Source organism: Heloderma suspectum, chromosome 7 (genome assembly GCF_057233095.1).
Source record: "Heloderma suspectum isolate Gila_16-S chromosome 7, 16-S_ref, whole genome shotgun sequence".
Taxonomy (NCBI): domain Eukaryota; kingdom Metazoa; phylum Chordata; class Lepidosauria; order Squamata; family Helodermatidae; genus Heloderma; species Heloderma suspectum.
Window position 1 is genome coordinate 17,156,321 of NC_139464.1, and position 23,161 is coordinate 17,179,481.

General features: G+C 45.3%; 1 protein-coding gene across 3 annotated transcripts in view; it reads right to left on the bottom strand.

Annotated features, from left to right (window-relative positions):
* BCAT1 (branched chain amino acid transaminase 1) overlaps window positions 1-9,735 on the bottom strand; it is a 109,767-nt gene extending 100,032 nt beyond the window's left edge. For 2 of the 3 annotated variants that reach the window (XM_084809165.1, XM_084809166.1), the window contains exon 1: window positions 9,415-9,724. In XM_084809165.1, the coding sequence (XP_084665291.1) occupies window positions 9,415-9,423 (9 nt within the window). In that variant the 5' untranslated portion in view covers window positions 9,424-9,724. Of the gene's footprint in view, window positions 1-9,414 lie in introns of all 3 variants that reach the window. The other variant, XM_084809167.1, reaches the window with a different exon arrangement.
* Window positions 9,736-23,161: the final 13,426 nt, after the last annotated feature.

Genomic DNA, 23,161 nt, shown 5'->3' on the forward strand with positions numbered 1-23,161 from the left:
TGTGAAGTTAAAAAAAAGATGTAAAATTATGTACCAATAGAAAAAAGGCTCAGGCCTAGTAGCCTAGGCAACCATCTTACACTCCAAGAACCATTGATCTGGCATTTAAATTCTGTGTATGAGCAGTAAACATCAAAGGAAAGGAAAGCAGCCCCACTCCAGAGATTCTAAAACGTAGGACATGAAACGCAGTAAGAAACCGATGTGCTGGGCTTGGTTTATCAGTTGCCGATAAGGCAAGGTAGTGAAAACCATCAGTTATCTTCAAAGACCATTTCCCTGGTTTTCTGACAGCAGGATGAAGCACTGCTCTTTTAGATAAACAAAGCCAACACATTTTCACTTCTGGGTAGCATATGGTAATATTTGCCAAAGCCCTTCTAAAGGAGGAAAGTTAATTTAACCTCTAATATAATAATGGTTGATTTAAGAGGATCAGCATCCTGCTTTTTAAACTCAGTAACCTAGTTTCTTGATGGATGTTTTCTGAGAAAAGCAATTAATTCCAAGGAAAGTAGAACGACAGGTATCCTGGATTTGGGGGAAGGGGGGGGAGAGAGCTATTCAGATAAATAAGGCAATTGCTATCCAAATTAGTTCTCTCTCTTATTATAGGCACAGACTGAAGTTCAACAGGTACAGTTGTATCTTGGTTGGTTGGTTGTTGTTTTTAACATTGTTTAATACTGTTGGGGTTTGGGGTGCCATATCTGTTTTGTTAGCAGCTTTGGATCTCTGGATGAGAGATAACATTTCGCATTTATAGAGCAGTTCTTCTGAGAGTTCAAACTCTTTTCATGTGCTCTAGGTCAGTAATCCTTAAAACAAACCAGGAAAGTGGCTGAACAACTCAAAATGGCCTTGAGGGCCACAAATTATGCCAGGGAGGAGGCCACTACTTCTCGGGAGCCCTGCTAGTGTGGCCATGACACCTCACCAAAGAAAGAGGATACAATAGGACACCAATCTGCATAACATTTGTATATGCAAATTTATATGTAGAGGTGCAAATTTAGAAATAATAACTACGGGCAGTACCCAACTGTGTCACTGCATTAGAGCAAATTGTGTTGCACTAGCGGAAACAAGGTTCTGAACGGCGTGTGAGAGAAGAATCCAGGTAAAGTTACATTTACACAAGCGTGGCTGAGCAAGCGGTTGTGCATAACTCTCGTGCAACCCATTGTGCATTCTGCTTGCGCAACCAGTTGCATAACTGCTTGCATAACCAACCGTTGGGCAACCGCTTGAGCAATGGAAAGATTCAGCGGAGCTCCGCTAGCACTATTTGCATTTGCAGAATGTCACCACTGGATACTGCCCATATAGTTTTAACAGAAATACAGTACACTTCAACACAGTGGAGAAGACTAAGTAGTGTACCTGCTCAGTGTGCTGTCCAGGTGCTAACAATGGATGGGCAACTTCAAGGCCTCGACTCTCCCTTCTTAGTGTCCTTTGGCTTTGAACCAGAGGTGGACTGGACAGCCCATCTGCCAGCTCTCCAAAACAGAGGACCGTCCTCTGTCAAGTAGGACTGCTGGACACCCTAAGCCCAGCATGAATACAGAGCATGCTGGTAGATCCACAAGGTGGCAAATAATATAAAAGCAATAATAACCACTGTCAGAAAAGTAAAACAAGCTTAGGGTGCAACCCGATACACACCTTCCTAGGAGTAGGCCCCACTGAACTCAATGGGACTAACGTCTGAGCAGACATATATAGGATTGCACTGTAAAAACCCAAAGAAAGATCCCACCACAGATAAAACACTACAGGAGGTAAAAAGGGTTCCCCACATTCAGAGGTCATGAAAGGCATGGGGGGATTTCAACCATTTTCAGGGGGAAACTTTTGAGGGAAAAACTCACCAACCCCTGCCCTACTTCATGTGCTGTGGCCCGCATCTTGAAAATTCCCAGAATGCTTCTGGAATGTGCTAAGTCACAATCCAGCATCATTCTAAGGGGCATTCCAGGAGGGAAATGACAGGCCAGGTTGGCACCAAACACAAAATGGGGGAGGCAGTTTCGCCTCTATCTTTCCCCCACCTAAATTCGGGCCAATCTAACCCAGGCAAAAATTTGGCCCAGCACTAACATACACATTAAAATTACCAGTAGTTCAGCGGCAACAGGGTGGAAAGTCACAGTATCAGACAAAATTAACCCCAAAGGCTTACTGAAGCCTTCGTTACCCACCAAAAGGTGAGCAGAAAAGGAGCCAGATGGGCCTCCCAAAGGAAGACCGATTAGGTGCCACAACCGAGGAAGCCCCACCACGTGCACCTGCCATACATCTGATAGTGGAAGGCCACATTTTCCTACTGAAAATCAACCCCCCTCAGCTTTTATTTGTTCCAGGGAGGAAAAGATATAGGTTCTTAGTGGGGGGAAATTAGAAATAGATTTTCCCTGTGGCAGGAAAAAATAAGGCCACCAATAACTTGACCGAGACAAGGTTTAGAACTAGTCACTTCACACTTCATGCTACATTAATAACCAAGTCCTCCAAGTAAGGCACATACTTCTGGCTTATATCATGATAAGCGTGCGCATTAGTCTTCACTTTACAAGTAGTGCCCCGAATTAACCACCACCATTGGGCATCTATTCACATCCAGCAGGAGATTTACACAACCTTGTTCTTTGACCTTTATCTGGACAGGCGTTAATGCCACCACCACAAAGATATTCTGTCCTTTGACAAATCCTCTATGGGCATGTGAGCCATTCAGTTATATATTTGCTGAAAGCCATAATGAACACGCATGAATGCCCAAGGTCACAATTAGCTGAATGCATGCATAAGATGATATAATGCTAGCTTGTCTGGCCTACCAATTTAGCATGCCCCGGTGGCTAGAGTGTTGGACTGGGATTCAGGAGATCCGGGTTCTAGTCCCCGTTTGGCCATGGAAGCTCACTGGGTGACTTTGGGCCAGTCACAGACTCTCAGCCCAACCCACCTCACAGGGTTGTTGCGGGGATAAAATGGAGAGGAGGATTGTGTACGCTGCCTTGGGTACCTTAAAGAGGAAAAAAGGTGGGATATAAATGTAATTAATAATAATATTAATAATAATAAACATTCCCAGAACCCATCTCATTTAGGAGAAGGGCTGTAGCTCAGTGGCAGAGCAGATGTTTTGCAGGCAGAAGGTCCCAGGTTCGATCACCTAGTCCATCCCCTTGCTCAGTCCGTGACTTGCGCACCCTTGACAGATGGCCGATGCGAAATACCTTCAGTGAAGGAGAGCCCACCTTTTCCAGTAGCTGGGTGTTCCACTATCAAACAGTTCTTACCATTAAAATATTTCTCCCAATAGAACCGCCATGAAGGATCAGATCAAAGGTCCATCTAGTTATTTTAACCACAGCTGGCCAGATAGCTCTGGGACGCTTGTGAGCAGGACAACAGCCTTTCCTGCTATCTGTCCTCAACATCTGATAAGCACAGGTTAAGTGCTTCTCTACGTGGAGGTTTCACTTAGGCATTATAGTTCATAATCGTTTACTGACAAGTTCATGAGAATGGGACTACTTTTTTAAGTTATCCAAGGTGGGGACAGACAGAAGGTAGATCAGGATCAGGTACTAAATGTCTGGGTGATTTGCATTAGATCAACAAGGGTTTCTGACTCCCAGTAGTTTAACAATAATAAATAAAATTGCAAGTAAACACACCCATATTCAGAGATACACACACACACACACAAACACATAGAGACAAATACATACGCAGAGACATAGACACAGACACTCATACATACACACAGAGAGACACAGACACAGACACAGAGAGAGAGAGAGAGAGAGAAATACATACGCAGAGACATAGACACACACAGAGAGAGAGAGAGAGAGAGAGACATACTCAGAGACATACACAGAGAGAGAGAGACAGAGAGAGAGAGACACAGGCAGGCAGGCAGGCAGGCAGACATAGACACAGAGAGAGCCACGCACACATACAGACGCACATATACAAATGCCAGTTCTCTGCCATGGTTCGCCTTGTGGTAATAGCATCTCCCTGAATTCTAAGTATTCCTCACCTGTAAAATAGGAGTATCAGCTGGTTGCTTTTGACCAGGTCACGTTTTACTCACCAGCTTTAGAGTTTTGAGCTGGAATCCCTGATCTAAACTTGATATACAAGTAGATTTGTACTTGTATATTACGGTCATCCCAAGCCCTCTTCACATACGTGACGAGTGCTCTGTCCACCAGCCATATCCCTGATGTCAACAAACTCCTCTGTCTGCAAGTCACTGGGATACATGAAAGGAGCTCCTATGCTATGGACAGACAGTGTGGTGCCCGCAGACACCAGTGTGCTCCTGGACACCTTTTTTGCACCCCCCAAGGTGCCCTACCCATCCCACTTTTACAAAACGACAACAAAAGTACATTTTCCTGTCGGCAGTTGGGATTGCTTCAGAGCAAGCTGAGGGCCTCCAACAGCTGCCACCTTCATTACTCATGAATGTCTCTGGGCTACACAGTGACTAGCCACACCTCTGTGGCAGCCATTTTGTGGTGGTGCCCAAGACAGTATCTCAAATGAACAAATCTACCCACAGGCCCAAAAGACTGCCTATGTGCATGCAGTGAATGTACAGGCATCAGGGAGATGGTTAGCCACTGAACATAGGAGCACAGGAAGCTGCCTTATCTACTGGTCCATCTAGCCCAGTATTGTTGACACTGAATGGCAGCAGCTCTCCAGGATTTCAGGAGGAATTTTTCCAGCCCTACCTGGAGATGCCGGGGATCGAACCTGGGACCTTCTGCATGCAAAGCAGGTGTTCCACCATTGAGCTGTGACCCCTCTTCACTCCCCATTCTCATATGCAGTGTATGGGCTCATGAGGCCCATACATTCTTTTTATGTTATGCTGTTTTTATGTTGTGCTCTCATAAAATGTACAGTCCACTGAAAATCCATTTGCATCCCTTTTAATCCATTCATCCTTGCCATGATAAGAAAAATATGTTGTTAACAGCATTGCAACTCAGCACTGCAGTATATCAATGGCAGCATTTGATCCCAGCAATGCAACACAACAGGGCAATACCTCATTTTCTTTCTTTCTTTCTTTCTTTCTTTCTTTCTCTTTCCTTCCTTCCTTCTCTTTCTGTCTCGTTTTCTTGCTATGATTACCCCTCTTCCCAAAACACCTCAGGGGAAGGACATTCCACAAAGAAGTTTCGAAAAGCAATGGCAAAACGACAGGACCTGACAACAAAAATGGCCACTTCTTTTCCAAACACCTTCACGCCATCTCTCTCCTCGGCTTATTCCCTTGCCAAATGGCCGTTTGTCCGCAGAATGTTCCAACTCGAGCAATCTAAAGCCACTTTCCTCCAGCTTAAAACAATTTCGTGGTATTGTTGGCATAGCAGATCGTGATCACAATACCGAGGCTGGTATTGCCGCTACAAACAGCAGTTGATTCTCACCTATGACATCCTGCGAATATAAACCCCAACTCATTAGGACTGGCTATAGCTGGACCAAACAACATCTACTGGATTTTTGACACGAATGACAGAATCTCATTAACTTCCATTGCTAGACTCAGAACACAACTACAACTTATATGTTGCTCCACGATGCTTTGGGATTTTTTTAACACTGCCAAAGCTACAATTTTAAGTGGAAGAACTGGGGGGGGGGGAGGGCAGGGGGGAGGTGAGAGAGAGAGAAGGAGCACCTTAACTCTTTCCCCTCATGCCATTTTACCACTGTAGGCTCTCTCCCTGCTCTTTCCTTTCTTAATTTTTCCTGCAATCAATGGTTTTCGATGGATGTGATCTCTCCATTTGTAATGTTTACAGTTCTCACCAATTCTCCCCCTCCGCCCCAGATATTTTTATTTTTATTTATTATTACATTTATATCCCGCCTTTTTTCCTCTTGCAAGGAACCCAAGGTGGCTTACATCATCCTCGTCCTCTCCATTTTATCCTCACAACATCAGTGACTGGCCCAAAGTCCCCCACTGAGCTTCATGGCCGAGTGGGGAATAGAACCTCGATCTCCTGAGTCCCAGTCCAACACTCTGACCGCTACACCACACTGGCTCTCAGGTGCTTTTATGTCCTTTTTTCCCCAGCATAGGTAAAATAGGGATGAGGGGGAGAGAGAGAGATTAATTTACAAAAGGAAAAACAGCACAATCATAATATTAAGAAGCCCCTCTTTCTTGCACCAGTCTTCCACTTCAAATTACGTTTTAAAAACCCACACAAACACCGTCCAAATCAAAGGACTACACATGACATGTAGTTCTGCCCTCCCTCGTGTATGGCTAGGGCAACTCTCTATCCTGAAAAATGTCCCACAGCTCCCAACATTCCCCAGCCACCAATTTTTTTCCTAGCATTTATTAGGGAAGGGTTAAAAAGTATTTTTTTTAATTTAAAAATATCCCTTATTATAAGAATTATGATATAAAAAAATGACATTTCATTGTTGCCATGCTTACACCTATCAATGAAATCTATAAGAAGGCCAGAGCTTCACAATTAGACAAAAATTAGGACTTTTTAATCATTCCCTCTATTTCTGATGTTCAGGTGGTGAGTGCGGTTCCTTAAGTAGCTAAAACGGCACCACCCACTCACAAGAGGGAGGTTTCAGCAGGCTTGGAGAAAACCCAAGGTTTACAGAAGTCAAAAAAATCTGTGGGGGGGGGAACCCGCAAAGGAGGGAAAAACCCAGAAACAACCCAATGAAGACTGGGTGTTCTTGGTGGCCACAGAAATGGTGACTTACTGTTCGAGGGAAGGCGGGGGAAGGATGGAAAACCGAGTGGGAGGGGAAATGGAATGACTGACTGGAACACTGAACAGGAGCATGACACACGGCAACATTTTGTCTTACTTTTGATCTCACTGTGCAGGTCAATCCCTGCACCACTGCCCACAATTTCTCATGTACATACATAGTCCTCCTCTATGCTGTTTTATTTCATGCAGCTGACAAAAGTTGGGTTGGGATTTTCTGCACGTGCTCAACAACTGAATCACGATCCCTCCCATCTTGAAGGTGGCACTGAAGAAGAAGGGAAAGCAAGGCTACGGTGGTTCACGCAAGGTGGTGTTAAGGTGTGACTATCCCTTCAGGCCTTAACAAGACCTTGTCTGAACTATGTCATGATTAAGGGTGCAATCCTATGCATACTTAGGTAGAAAAAAGTCCCACAACTCCCAGCATTCCCCAGCCAGCCATACTATGCACTATGACCCAAAGTCAGCCCAGTTATTGTGACACATGAAGCAGAAAATACCACCAGTGTCTCTCCCTGTCCTTGACAGTAAAAATTCAATAACAACAATTTTAGTAATTAACAATTTGCTCCCCTTTCATAACACCCAAAGTCTGCTGCCTGAAGCAGCCGCCTCACTCTGCCTAATGACTGGACCAGCCCTGTGCATCAATCCTCCTAGCCTCTTCCCCCACCCTATTCTTGTCCACCTATGGAAGACTCTAGGCCACTCTGAGCAGGGCTCAGTTCATATATACTAACAGTGAACTCTTTATCCAAGTGCCAATCCTCAGGTAGCCAAAACGGCACCAAGACGTGGGAACCCCAAGGTTTGTAAAAGTACACAACAATATTTAGGAACAACCCCTCCACTGCCATTAAGGTACCAAAAATACCATGATACAACCCGATGGGGATCCAAGAATGCTCAATGGACACACAATGCTGACCGCTGGGGCAGGGATGGACTGGGAAAGCAAGGACAGTGGGGATGCAATGGAATATTCTGGAAGGGGGCACAGCTGACTGCCTGGCACCCTGAACTGCAGTGTTTTGTAGCAGGTCCTACTTTGGCAAAGCGTGGAATGCAGATTACACTTCAGGTTGCCACCTTGTCCTTCTGGCCCTGCTCGTGAGGCCCACAACAGCAGCCGGAAATGCCAAAATTGAGCAGGTAAGGCTTTTTTTTTCTGGCTCAGAGACGAAATGGTGGGACAGGGGGTGGGGAGGGAACTTCAGCTCCTTAATACCTGTCAAACAGCTGTTACCATCATAGAGGAACGGCCATTTGGGGAAAAAACCTGGCACCCTCATTTCCAACTGCTGTGGCAAAATAAATACTGCTGAGTAGTGGATGGCACCGAATAATTCCACAAAAAGCAAATCAAGTCCACTGGCTAGGCTTTTGACTCCCACCGTGTGCCATCTCGCCAGTGACATGCAGCTCAAATATGCAACTTCACTGTGACCTTTTCGCTAGGTGTCCGTTCCAACGTGGATGTCAGCACACTCATGTGAATCCCAACCCTTTCGCTGAAATCTGCCCCCACCCTACTCAAGGTTTCCGCGGCTGCAGCAGCTGTTCAGTGGGGAGTAATGTTACTGCCTCCCTCTCTCTCTCACACACACACACACATACACACACACACACCCCAACATCAGCATATCACCCCGGGGAGGTTAAAAAAAATTGCACAGCTTCAGGGGAGAATTTCTCCCTCTCCACCGCAAAGAGTGGAGGAAATGCGCAAAAGGAAACAGGATCTAGAGCGCATCTGTTAGAACAGCTTAGCTGGCGGAGAAGGGGGAAAATAGACTTGCAGGATCTCACGTCAAGAGGGGAACTGAACTCACATCTTCCATTAACTCCAACCCTGCCTATCTCCAGAGACTCTAGACCATGAGTTGCTTGCTTCCTGTTGCCCTGATTCAGAGCGTGCAAACTGACAGCAAAGCTAAGATCTATAAATAAACCCCTGAAACCTTTAAATGCAGCATCCAAAACACACACGCACACAACCCCCACAAACCAAAACTACCCTACATAGATGCACACATCCCCCCCCAAAAAAGCACCCCCCAAAAAACCCTTGAATCCTCCAACCAGAACTAGGAATTGCATTCTTGTCATTTATTATTCCATTTTAGCATTTCTATTGCCAATTTGGGCCGGGGCGGGGGGGGGGGGGAGGAGCACCGAAAATCCAAGATGCCTGTAAAAACAAAAAGCCCGGGTTTCAAAGAAATGCAATTTTGGCCGGGGGGGGGGGGTTAACCCCTACAATGCCACTACAGCCGTAAAAAAACGCCCTTAGGCAGCTCCAGAACCTGGCCTCCCCTCCTCAAAAAAGCAGTAACAACATTCTCCCCTGCAAGCAAAAACCAAATTGCTGGCCTCCCCCTCCTGTGTCCCCCCCACACACACACCCCACACCCCGCGCGATCTTATTGATTTTCAACGCCGGTCCATATTATAGAGGGGGGGGGTGTCTCCATCTGAAATGGCTGGCTTCGAAAGGGATCCTTGAGACACAGCGGCAATATTATGAATAAGGCCGACGATCCGGACCCCTCGCGCGTGGCCGCGCCTCCCCTGCCTTGCAAACGTGGCACGCGCGCCCCTTGCAGCGCATTACCTTCATCATGCCGGCAAAATGCGCCCGCCCGGTTTGCGAACGAGGAAAAGCGAGCGGCCAAGGAGGTCGGGGCCGGCTGTCCCGGCGCCTTCCTTTCCTCGACGGATCTCGCTGCACGGCTGCACAGGCGGCGCCGGCGGAGCGCGATCTCCCTCCCGCCCCCTTCTCGCCCCCGCCCCCGGTGGAAAAGCAGCCCCGGAGGACCGGGGGGGAAGCAGCCGACGCGGGACACGCTGCCGGCGAGCCTGGGGCGCGCGCGGCTCCTCGAGCGGCGGCGGCTGGTTCTCGCCCCGCTCCGCTTGCATCACAGGCAGGAAGCCGCGCTGCCCGCGCTCGCCGCTAGGGGCGGCAGAAGCGAAAATTCCTCGGCCGTCTCCGGGGCTGGCGCGGGGAGGGGGCGGCTGGCGCTCTTCGCGGGGGTGCGCCAGTGGGGGCTGGTGGCCCCGACGTCGGTGGGGCTGCGCATCCGCTCTCTGGCTTTCGGCCAGAACTCGGAAGGCGCGGTCTCGGGTGCGGGACCCAATCCCCCCCGCCCAATAGGCTCAGCACCTTGGATAGCTCCGGTAGAGTTTGGGCTGGAACCCAGAGCGGATGCAGGACCCCGCTGACGGACGAGCCACCAGCCTCCGCTGGTCTACGTCGCAGCAAAAACGACAGAACAGACCGCGCTTGCGGCGCACGAAAGCCTGAAATCTCTGTTCTGACCCGGGCCTCGTAGCATCTGCAAAAGATCGGGTGTTTCCCGTTGTGCGCGCCTCCTGGACGCACAGCTCCTTAAGCAGGCTGACTCGGGCAGGAGATTAGAGGTGCGATCCTATGCATGTTTAGGCAGGAAAAAAGAGTCCTAGAACTCCCAGCATATCCCCAGCCAGCCATGGTGGCTGGGGAATGCTGGAGTTGTAGGACTTTTTTTTCCTGCCTAAACATGCATATGATTGTTTCCTAAGAGGAAAGAATCATGATGCCATTCATTCATTCATTCATTCAATTTCTTGATCGCCCATCTGGCCGGTCACCCGGCCACTCTGGGCGATGTACAACAGTACAATTTAAAACAGTAAAATTACACATTAAAACATTGTTTAAAAATACCCTAACCCACCCCAAATGCCTGCCCTAACAACCACGTTTTCAATGCATGGCGGGGTTCCCTACGGAGCGAGTTCGACAGAGTGGGGGCCACCACAGAGAAGGCCCTCTCTCTCGTCCTCACCAGCCTAGCAGTCTGGCTGATGGGACAGAGAGCAGGCCATCCGAGACATTCCGTTTATTGCCTCTGTATTGCCTTTAATTGTAGCTGAAACGGTTCTAAAGGTGTATTTTAAGCGGTGAATTTCATATTGTTATATATCAACTGCTTAGGGATGTTATTGCATTAAGCAGTATATAAGTATTAATTGTTAATTAATAATAATAATAATAATAATAATAATACACTGCCTTTTCCTCTCCTGAGTAGGGCTGCAATCCGATGGATACTTTCCTGCAAGCACAGTGGTGCAGCTAACTGTGCAATCCTATGTATGTTCAGGCAGAAAAATGATGGGAGGTGTATTGATTTATTTTATTTATTTAGTACATTTCTAATCCACCCAATAATTAATGTTCTCTGCATAGGCAGGGCTATGCAATGCCAGTGTAATCCAGGAGTACATGAAGGCTTCTGTTGTTGCTTGTTTTCAAGAGCGCCAAACCTAACCACGTTTACTCCCAAGTCAATCCCACTGAGGTCTATTTATTGATTTATGTCATTCTATTACAGGTTTGTTTGTTTTATCTTGGCTTTTCCTGCAAAGGAGCTCATACATGGTTCTCTCTCCCCCTCCCATTTTATCCTCATATTTTATCCTCCTGTGAGCTACGTTAGGTGGGGAATCATAGAACTTTAGGGATGCAAGGGGCCTCAGAAGACATCTAGTCAGTGGAGGCTGGTCACAAATCTCCTTCATTGAATAGGGGGTTGGACTAGATGCAGTGGAGGCTGGTGGCTGCAATGTTAGTGAGGTGGTGAATCCACTCCGGGTTTCAGTCAGAACCAGTCAGAACTCTAAAGGAGCCATCCAAGGTGGTTCTGACTGAAACCTGGAGCAGATTCACTGCCCCCCTTGCAGAGCCACCAGCTTCTACTGCATCTGGTCCAACCCCCTGTTCAATGGAGGACGTTTGTGACTACGGAACCCCTGACAGATGGCTGGCCAGCCTCTGCTTTCATGTCTCCAGTGAAGGACAGCCCACGGTCCCCTGAGGCAGTCCATTCTACTCTGGAACAGCACTTACCATTAGGAGGTTTCTCCTAATATTTAAGCTAAACATCTGCTTCCCTGCAATTCACCCCCCCCCCATTGTTTCTAGTCCTGCCCTCTGGAGCAACAGAGAGCATGCTTGTTCCATTCTCTGTGTGATAGTTCAGTGACCCAAAACAGAAAATATTCTCAGGTGCCTGAAAAAATCTTTATTATGCTCAATGCATTTCAGAAAGGGCTTTCCTTCCTCGGGGCTGCAATTAAAATATTGTTGCAAAATATTATGAATAGTTTAAAATATTCCAAAAATCTGTAAACACGTCTAAACAGTTACAACAAATAATGTACTAAAATTCATTCACAATTTACATCACTTAGAAGACATACTATTAAAAAAAATCCCCCCTTTGGGTTATATTAAATAAAAGTTCTAATTTATTGCCTTTACCTACAGATATGGGGTATGCGGAAAGAGCCTCCTCAAAGATTACGATCAGGCATACCCTGGTAACGGTGCCTTGTGTTGGCTAATCCTTCTACCACCTGATCAAACCGCAGCTCGGCGGTGTGGCGGTGGCTGCATTTTGGCAGAGCGGAGTTTGTTCTGAACGCAACATGATGACGACCTACGAATATGTTAAAACTCACCCATGTGTTGAAATAAAAAAGCTTCGCTTTCACAAGACTTCTTACATACACATCTAAGGTGAATCTGATACAGTAGGCTCCTTTGGCTGATGGAGAAAAAAAAAAACACGTTCCCTTGACACTGAACCTTTAGGGCCTTATTAGCACATTCCTCTGCAGAAACATTTTCTCCATGTATTTCTATCTTTCCACTCACCCGCTTATCTATCTCCAAACATGTTGCAAAGAATTCTTCCAATGCTTCTGTCTTAAAATGCTCAAAAAGCATGGAGGACTCACCCTGATTTTATAGTCCTAAATTGGCTGCACAAGAAATGAAGGCAAGACAATTTTGTTACAAGGGAGATTTCTTCTTGCATTTTTCTCCTCTACTCATGAGTAAACTAGTGAGGTTCTTTCCAAAGTTACAGTAATGGTAAGTATTCTAAGTCCTCGTTCAGACTCTTTGGAACAAGACTGTCCAGCTGCAGAATCCAGAACACCTCTCTTCTAAGATGACGTTTGGCATTAGGCTCATGTAATTTTTCAATAATCCAGAAAGTTAATTCTTCAACAGGATGGTTTTGTTGTAAAAAAAAAAAAAGCGGGGGGGAAGGGGGAAAAAAGGTTTACTAAGGAGACATCAGATCTTTTGTGATGTTGGCAAGGCATGAGAAATTGTTCTGTAGCCTCAGATGTGATGGTGTTGCCAACAGTCCCCACATAAGTATTTACAAACACTGGCATTTAGTAGAAGACTCTTTAGGCTCAAACAATAGAACTTGTATCACTTTCAGGAGAAGAGCCTTCAGTGTGGTGACCCCCTTTCTTTGGAACTCCTTGCCCCTGGAAGTTAGGCAGGCACCAATACTGTGTTGCTTCCGGCACTTCACGAAAACAGTTCTGTTCCAGGAAGCATTCCTTAAATGATCAGCCATGTTTTTTATTGACATTCTGTTTTTAATAATTTTAATAAGCTGTTTTAATATTTTATCTTTTTTACTATTGTACTTTTATGTTTTAGTTCAAAGTTGTTTTTAGATATATGTTGTCTGTATATATTGTCTGTATGCTTTTATGTAAATGGTTTTTAAACTTTTGTAATGGACCCGGGAGTGTAACCAAGTCACCTGTAGTTTTAAAGGGGCCTAGAGATCCATAATGCTTGGCTTAGGTTCATTATAAGTGCAATTCCCTTGCTAGTGGGCCTCTGAGCATGTGAAATGAGTTAAAGGTCGATAGTGCAGCCTCAGCACATTCCATGCTAACGAAGGCTAGTATCTTATCAGGGCCTAGGATGAGAAGTGAAGCTATGTTTATGCTGAGTTACAGGTGGCTGTGCTGAGAAAGTTCTGATTGTTTTCCTTCTGAACAAGCACGGTTCGTCTATGCTGGGAAAGTTGCAGATGAACGCTAATTAACGCTTGCTGCTGTCATGCTGCCTCACTGCTGACATGTATGGTATAAAACCCATTTTACTCCATGGCTCATGGTTCAGAGAAGCTGTCTGATCCAACCATTGGGTATGCCTGTGTGCTGCAAGTACTCAATAAAGTCTCCTTGTAAGCAAACCTGGGTCTGGCTTATCATTATCTCGGCACCTCCAAACCTTAGCAGCCCACAGCCGGGGCATACAACTTTGCATACTGTATTTTAATGTTTTAACTTTTGTACACTGCCCAGAGATCTTCGGCTATGGAGCAGTATATAAATGTAAATGATGATGCTGATGATGGTGACGTTCACTGCTCCAGAATCTGGATGGGGAGCAGTATACAAATGTTGTAAATAAATAAAACTAAATTAAAAAGAACCAAACTTAAAAGACTGGTTGGTATAAAATATATATTGATAATATACTGATGCTCCTAGAAGGATGGGCTGAGCTGTCCTTAGTCTATTCACTGTTGCTATATACCAACCAGACTTTTAAATTTTGGGTTCTTTTGGTTGCAATACCATCATACGTGAGGCTACAGAACAATTTATCACTGTGCCTTTGCCCTTAGTACATAGCAACACTAACTATAGATTGAGGACAGCTCAACTCATCCTTCATGGGGCATCAGTACTCAGAGGCAGGCCTGGCCCGCCCATGAAGAAAGGTGGGGCACCTGCATCAGATGGCGGAGCAAGAGGAGTGGCGAATTGTGCCATTCTGCTCCCTGCCCCACCCCCACCAGGAGAGATCCGCCAGCCACTTTCCTGCCGTGGCATTTGCCGCAGTGAGAGAGCAGCCAGCGGGGCTCTCTAGAGCAGCTGCCCACCCTCTTGTCACGCGCAGCCAGGGAGCTCTTGCGAGACCTGCACAAACTCCCATGAGAGTCCCATGGCTCCTTCTTCCAGCCACACAGCTCTCCATAGAGCTGACATGGTGGTAAAGGTAAGGGGGGTGCAAGAAGGTGGTAAAGATAAGGGGGGGTGCAGTGACATGATGAGGCAGTGGTGCGTCTTTTCTCTCGCCTCAGGCGGCAAGAGAACTTGCGCTGGGTCTCCCCAGAGAGCATCAGCCATGTGGACATTGCATATAATGTAAATACACCAAAAATGTCACACTTCCATTAATATAGTAGATAACAGAATTTATAATATTCAACTTTTTCCCACTTGTAGCAATGCACATGTGATATGCAAAATCAAATGCATGTGTGACAAATTCACGTGTGACAAAATATATGTTGGCCAGACCCAAAGACCACTCAAGAAATGTATGAGCAAACAGTTTAGTAATATATACCACATTTATTTACAAAAAAGCCCCACTTTTTACAACAAAACCATCCTGTTGAAAAATTAACTTCCAGGGTGATTGAAAAATTACACGAACCTAATGCCAAACTTCCTCGAAGAGAGGTGTTCTGGATTCTGCAGCTAAACTGTCTTGTTCCAAAGGGTCTGTACGAGGACCTAGAATACTTACCATTACTGTAAGTAGAATACTGTAACTTTGGGAAAAACCTCACTAGTTTACTCATGAGTAAAGGAGAAAAATGCAGCAAGAAATCTCCCCCATAACAAAATGGTATCACCTTCATTTCATCTGAAGCCAATTTAAGACTATAAGGGTGAGTCCTTCATGCTTTTTGAGCATTTTAAGACATAAGCATAGGAAGAATTATTTGTGGCACATTCAGAGAAAGATGAGCGGGTGAGTAGAAAGATATTTCTTCACAGGAATGTGCTAATAAGCCCATAAAGGTTCAGTGTCAAGGGAACAGTTTGTTTTATCACCCAACCGATGTATCAGGTTCACCCAATGGATGTATCAAGTTCACCTTAGATGTGTATGTGAGCAGTCTCGTAAAAGGGAAGCTTTTTATTTCAACATATGGGTGCATTTTAAGATATCAGTGGGTAAAGGCAATAAATTAGAACTTTTATCTAATACATCACAAACAAAAAATAAATTAATTAATGGCTAAGTCCCATACATGTTGGAAATTGTGGATGAATTTTAGTACATTATTTGTTCTAATTGTTTAGACATGTTTACAGATTTTAGGAATATTTGGAACTGTTAATAATATTTTGCAACTTACTAAAATATTAGTATTTTAATTGTAGCCCTGAGGAAGGAAAATCCTTTCTGAAATGCGCTGAGCATAATAAAAGTTTTTTCAGGCACCTGAAAATATTTTCTCTTCTGTTCTGGGTCACATAAGTGCCTTCCCCTCTTGCAGCTTTCTTGATGATTCTGTGAGTCAGTTCTGTGATTCAGTGCCTGCCTTATGTTTAAACCAGGTTGCGGCTCATAGGCATGACGTATTAACAAGCCAATGTGTCTCTGACTCTGGCCACAAATCCTGGATGTGGTAACTCTGCATATGCCATGTATGTGAGATTCTGTACAGCTTTGTATCTGATGTACACCTAACATCACATTTAATGTATGTGTACCATGTTGAGAACTCAAAATGTGCTGCATACATTCTTAATAATAAAAATATTATTTATTATTATGACCTTCAACAAAACACTGCAATATATCATCACCCCTGCAAAGGACTGCTCCTTCCTGTTCAGGGTTCAGCTATGTACTCCATTCTACAACCCCTTGGGTTTTCTGCTATCCTTTTCCAAGTTACACACAACATCCTCTGGCAATCGCACATGCTCCATCTTCATTACACTGTTCTTTTTTTTTTTTTTTAGATCAAGGCTGCCCCTTTAGATTTTTTAAAATTGTACCTCTGCAAACCCGGGGGTTTCCCTGTGTATATTGAAACTTCCCTCTTGTTTCTCAGTGGCCCTGTTTGGTTCCATTTCTGTTGGCACTCACCACCTGTCTTCACTATTAGAGGGAATGACAGTTAAGATTAATAATATTTTTTCTACTCCTGCTAAATGTGCTTGTCTCAAGGAACAGGTTCTTTTTGGTAGCTGTGCCAGCTGTGTGCTCCTGCTGTGTAAGGTGAGGTGGTGACGGTGGAGAGAACCTTCTCAGCGTAGATCTGCACTACGGCTTTATAGTGGTATTGAAGTGCACTGATAACTATTGCGGCACATTATACATTTGATATGCCACTTTTGTAGTGTTATTTCCTGCTTTTTATTCTTCGTTATTCCATATACTGTAACAAATGTCATTGTGTGTCCTACGAGATATAAATGTGCAAGAGGAACATAGAATTACCATGATGGGATCATAATGATATGAGAAAAAGGGCATCTCTACACCAGCCTAAAGTCCTGCATTTAAAATGGGGCTTTCTGCTTCCGTTTTAAATGCAGGATCACAACGGCTCCCTTTTTCACGTGCTTCCTTTCCCCCCTCCCCTTTCCTTCTCCTCCTCCCCTTATCTGAGTCTTCCATTCTCTTTCATTGATCTCACTCATCTTCTTGCCACTTTTCCTCTTTTCACAGAGGAAACTGAAGCGGAACACAATGGGGTAATTTGATAGCTCATTATCTGCGATCTATTTCAAAAAGGAACAACGGGCATTTAGTGCAGGAGATGCCTTGGAGGTTCATGGCATCTTCATAAACTTCTGTGAAGGAGCAATCTCAATCGCAGGGTAAAAGCTCCGTGTGAAGAAAGCCGGTGTAGATATGGCCTCAGTTGTAGCCTTTGGAATGCTTTCCCCAGCACCTACACTGATGCTATTTTGGTGCCAGGTGAAGAACTCCCCACCCCCAGACATATTCTTTTTCTTTTTTGCTTCTAGTTGGAAATGGGTCCAGTGTTTTATGCTACTGCCTCGTCTGTTCTTTTCATTTTGTATTTGTTGTTGTTTTACTGAAAATATGTTGGGTTTTGGTTTGTTTTTGTTTCACCGATTGTACTGATTGCTATTACGCACTCAGATGAGTGGGGTGGAGTGGGGGAGCAAGATGAAACATTTTTAAAATAAAAAAATAAAATTTTAAAATGTTCACAGTTCCAGGATGTCTCACTGGAATTCTAAAACATTTGAATTGATGCAAAATGCCGTTTTGGCTCTTCTGCACAGCGGCCATTTGCAGCTTTGAACTCATCAAAATCATTAAGCAAAACCTGTGTTTCCTTTCCTTTCCAGAGCAGTGCCAACCCTTAACAGCACATAAAGTAACGTCCAAGTAAGTCTTTACAAGATCAGAAGGCAGAGAGTGAGCGTTGCCATGGTAATGTTCAAATAATAAGCCAGCAGTGAATGATGATGCTAGAATCTATTTGCCAACCAGTTTGGCTGGTTAATAAAGATAACAACAATCTAGCAAGCAACTAGATTATTTCAGGATAGGGCAGGGATAGATAAATCGCTGCCCTCCAGATGTTTTGGACTTCAATCCCATCAGCCTCAGACAGCATGGTCATGAATACTGGGACTCTTGGTTCAAAACAACTGCAGCGCTCCAGGCTGGGAAAGGCTGAGTTAGCCACATCCTTTCTACTTCTCCTGGCTCAGGTGGTCACTTACACATTACCAACAAAAGAGGACAAAAAAAGGACACCATTTTGCATAAAATGTGGACATACTGATTTATATGTATAGATGCAAATTTTAAAATAATTACTAGAATTTTAATAGAAGTGCAAGGCATCTCACCAGAGTGGGGAAGAAGACAGTGACCAGGTGACCTGTGTGCCTGCTCAGTCTTCTGTCCAGGTGCTCACTGTGGATGGGCAACTTCAAGGTCCAAATTGCTCTCCTTTCTTAAGGCTCTTTATCTTTAAACTGGACTTGGACTGGATAGCTGTACTAATATATGCCTGCCCAAGGACTAAGATCTGTTGGAGAGGCCCTCCTCTGTGTCCCACCAGTGCAAGACATACACTATGGTGGGATGTGAGAGAGGGCCTTCTCTGCTGTGGCACCCCAGTTGTGGAATGTTCTCCCCTTGGAGGCCCAATTGGCATAGATGTTGGTTTCATTTCGGCACTGAGTTAAATCGTGGCTTTTCACCAAAGCATTTGGGGGCTAACTGAACTCCCTAAGTTGCACACTGTTTTAACTGTTTTATTGTCTTAGGTTTTTAATTGGTATTAGCTTGTTTAATGGTTTAATATGCATTTAGCTGTTTAAATTATGGAGAGCACAATCCTGTGGGGATAGGCGCCTATCCAATGCAGGGCAGGAGAAGCGCGGATGGGATCGTCCCCTCCACGCTTCTGCTGCCCTGCCTTTGCAGCTAGACAGCCGATTTCAGCTGTCTAGCTCCAGGACGTCTGAGAAGGGGGGGATGCCAGATGACGCATAGGAAGCACCCTCCCCACCCTGGCATGGCCCTGGGAATGTCCCATTTTTGCCGCTCCGCACTCCTCTTTCGAGCACGGGGCATGGGGCCATTCTGTGCTGCCTACGAGGTAGCGCAGGAGTGGGGGGAGGTCAGTTCTCAGGGAATTGACCTCAGGGTGCGGGCTCGGAAGTCGGTTCCTGGGAACCAACCTATCCTATGGCCATCTAGCCGCTGACTAGCGGCCATAAGATTGCCTTTGTACTGCTTACATTGATTTTATCTGTGCACCACCCTGAGATCTTATAGGGCGGGATCCAAATGTTTTAAATAAACAAATAAAATAATAGAAGATGCTTTCAAACAGAGGACTGTCCTCTGTGATGTTCGGCACACAGACACCCCTTTCCCAATGTGGATCATGTGTGCAAGCATGTGACTCCCACCTGTCGCAGCAGCCCACCCCACTGGTGCATAGTTCCTCAGCTGACATTCATGCCTCCCCTGATCTGATAGCACAAAGTCTGGAATACTTTCCTTCTCTCACAAGAGGCTCCTAGGAACTCTCTATGGGCATAATCCTATGCATGTTTAGACAGAAAAAAAAGTCCTACAACTCCCAGCATTCCCCAGCCAGCACAGCTGGCTGAGAAATCCTGAGAGTTGTAGGACTTTTATCTGTCTAAACATTTATAGGATTGCAGCTTCAGCAAGTCAACTTGCTACATTAGACTGGTTAGTTTAGACTGATGAGTCTCTGAAAATAAAACTGAAAACCTGTTTTATGTTCTTGTGTTATGCACGCTCACTGCCTTTTCCTGTTTTCCCTTCATATCCTTCTTTAATAAAGCGCAACTAATATGGAACATGGGCTTGACTTCCTGCACCATCTGAGAGACGGAGTTCCCTTCACATGGCCTAGACAGTTCGGGTTAGGCTGTAAGCTTTAAAGTAAATGGAAGATAAGGAGGGGGAAATGGTCTGACTGCTTGACCACTGGAGACTGGGAGCTTCATTGGCAATCCTATGCCCAGAGACCTAAATAGCAAGTTGTGGGAACCTCACAACAGCCGAACTTAGGCAGAGCAGGGGTGAATAGTGATAATAGCAAAGAAGATAGAGGATACATTGCTAGTGGTCTGCCCTGCAGGGATGTTGCCTCCCCATCTTCACAATTGACAGGCCCGTCTTCCATTAATTTATCTAAAATCATTCTAAACCCAAGATAGTAGCCACCACAACATTTTGCAGCAGCAAATTCCATAAATAACTACACTTGCGTGAAAAAGTCCTATCTTTTATCCACCCTGAATCAACGCCAGATAATTTCACTTGGTGACCCCAAGTTCTAGCATTATGAGAGAGAAAATTATCTCCATCTCTTACGTTATAAGCATTTATCATGCATGCACTCACCCACACACCCCTTACAAAAACGTTGTAGGCTAGGAAAGATGAAAAACTCACTGCAATTAAGATACTGCAATGAATCTCTGTATATGTTGTTTGTTTGTTTTTAACTACATTCTTCTCTTTGAAGTCCATACACCCTCCTGGCCCCCCCACCCATTTTCAAAGGGGCCAGGAAAGGAGTAGCGCTCTGTAATGAAATATTTTCCTTGAACACTGAGGTCTCGCAATGAAATTGGTATGTACCTCACTAGCCTTTAAAATAATGCCAACAGAATCATAGAATCATAGAACAGTAGGGCTGGAAGGGGCTTATAAGACCACCATGTCCAACCCCCTGCTCAGTGCAGGAGTCCAAGTCAAAGCATCCCTGACAAGTGGCCATCCAGCCTCGTCTTGAATGCCTCCAGTTTGGGAGAGCCCACCACCTCCTGAGGTAATTGGTTTCATTATCACATTGCTCTGACAGTCAGGAAGTTTTTCCTGAAGTTCAGCCAGAACCTGGCTTCCTGCACTCTGGGATGGGCGAGAAGAGAGCCTGGCCTTCCTCTCTGTGACAACCTTTCAAGTACTTGAAGAGCGCTACCATATCTCCCCTCAGTCTTCTCTTCTCGAGGCTAAACATGCCCAGTTCTTCTTTCAGTCTCTCCTCGTAGGGCTTTGTTTCCAGTCCCCTGATCATCTTTGTTGCTTGATTAAGCATCATCAGCAGTCTGTTGCTTAATCAAGCCAGCTCCATGTGTATAAAGTCTTGTTCAGCAGCAGACCTCTTGTTGAAATTGACCACTATGGCATCAAAGTCAATACAAAATGAAGAGACATGTTGGGCTTGATTTGTCATGCAGCAAATGCTGCCAGTCAGCCCTGCCAGCAGTCAGCAAATTTGCATCCATTCAGAAGCTGCTTTTTGAAATTGAATCGATACTCCTGAGGATGCTGCTATACTACCAGAAGGAGGGTCCCTTGTGAAAAGTTCACTAAGCCAGAGGTAGGCAACTTTTTTGGTCCCGTGACCACATTTGGCAATTTCAGAAAGTGTTGTGGGTGCTACCACAAAATGGCAGCCACAGGAGGCGTAGGTAGTCACAAAGAACAAGTAGCCTACCCAAACCTCTGTGTACAAGGCAGAGGTGGAGTCTGAGCCACAACACACTAAACAACTCCTTTGAACAGTTTTCAGTGCCAACAGAAACCTATCTTACAGATCGTACTCTTTTCCTCTGTCAGCCAACTCATTCCCCCATCTTTTACACTCACTATGAATCACCACCCATAGATGCACTCTCACACACGCACATGCACACAGACACACCCATCCATCAATCCACCCTCTCTCTCTCTCTCTCTCTCTCTCTCTCTCCCCCCTTCATTTCCTAAGAATGTCTCTAGCCTCATCATGGAGACCAGAGGCATTCATGGGAAATGAAGATGGGAGTGGTTGGAGGCCCTCACTTTGCTTTGAAGCAATCCCAACTGCAGTAAGAAAATGTGTGTGTGTTTTGAAGTGGGAGGGATAAGGCATCTTGGTGGGCACCAAACCACCTACCTCTGCAGTAAGCAATCTTTATTATTTGTTAAGATAAAGGAAAACCTAACTGATTTCGGACTCTCATATGAAGGACCACTTCCTTCCGATAAATCCTGCAACTACTGCTTTCTATGGCAATGGTGCCAAAACTGTCCCAACCAAGCATTCAGACACAGCCCCTTGAAACTTCAGTGGAGTATGCTCTTGTGACAAGCAGGGAGGAGGGAGCGGCAAGGATGTTAAGAGAGCATGGTTGCCAAGTCCTCTTCCAGAGACAATGCTAGAAAAGCGCACAACCTCCAACTCCACCCACACTCTTGCTTTAGGTGAAATACTGTGGCAACTCACTCTCTTTTAAATGCTTAGAGGCATTAACTGCACCTCCTGCTTGGTTTCTCTATGAGATCCCTTGCCCATCCTGTTGTGGTTGTTGTAGTGCAACAGTCCTGTTGGCCACAGTAGGTGGGGGCAGAGGAGAATGGCTAAGGGGGCTGGTGGAGGAACAGGAGGAGAAGGGCAGCAGCTTCATCCCCTTGGTGAATTTAAAGATGCAGGCACCACCTGTAAATGAGGATCTGGCAATCTTCAAAAGAAATGAAATAGACCCTAATGGGCAGCTATCTAGGGGGCTATATCAAGGCAGAAAGCTTTGTCTGCACACACCTCTCTTCACCATCGTACTCTGGATTTAAGAGTGGAGGATGTAGGTGTATTGATAATGAACAAATATAATCTGCTTGGCCTTAGAGACTATGGGAATTTAAACTGTCCATTTAAAAAAGAAAAGTTGGCAGAAGTCCTGGGCCTTTAAATTTAATTGGGGTGCAATCCTATGGCCTTTTCTCTGTCTAAACATGCATAGGATTGTGCTCTTATACTGTTATCCTCCCTCCTCCAAGGAGCTCTGAGTAGCATGCATGGTTCCACCCCCACCACCCTCATTTTATACTTGCATCATCCCTGTGAGGTAGGTTAGGCTGAGAGTGACTGGCTCATTGTGAGTCACATAGTGAGTTCTATGGCTGAATGCAGATATGAACCTGAGTTTTCCTGGCCCTATGTGCTTTTTCTCCCCTTACTCAAAATTAAGCATGGTGGACCTAATCTGGATTAGGACCTAGTGTGGGGAGTAGAGGTGCTTTAACCCTTTGTGCCCTGCTGCTTTCCCAATCCAGTCAGGCCCCTTGCACCTGCAGTTTGCTTTGCCAAAAAAAGGATCCATTAAAACAAATGGACATGCAAATTGCAGGTGAAAGGGGCCCTAATCCAAATCAGGATAGCTGC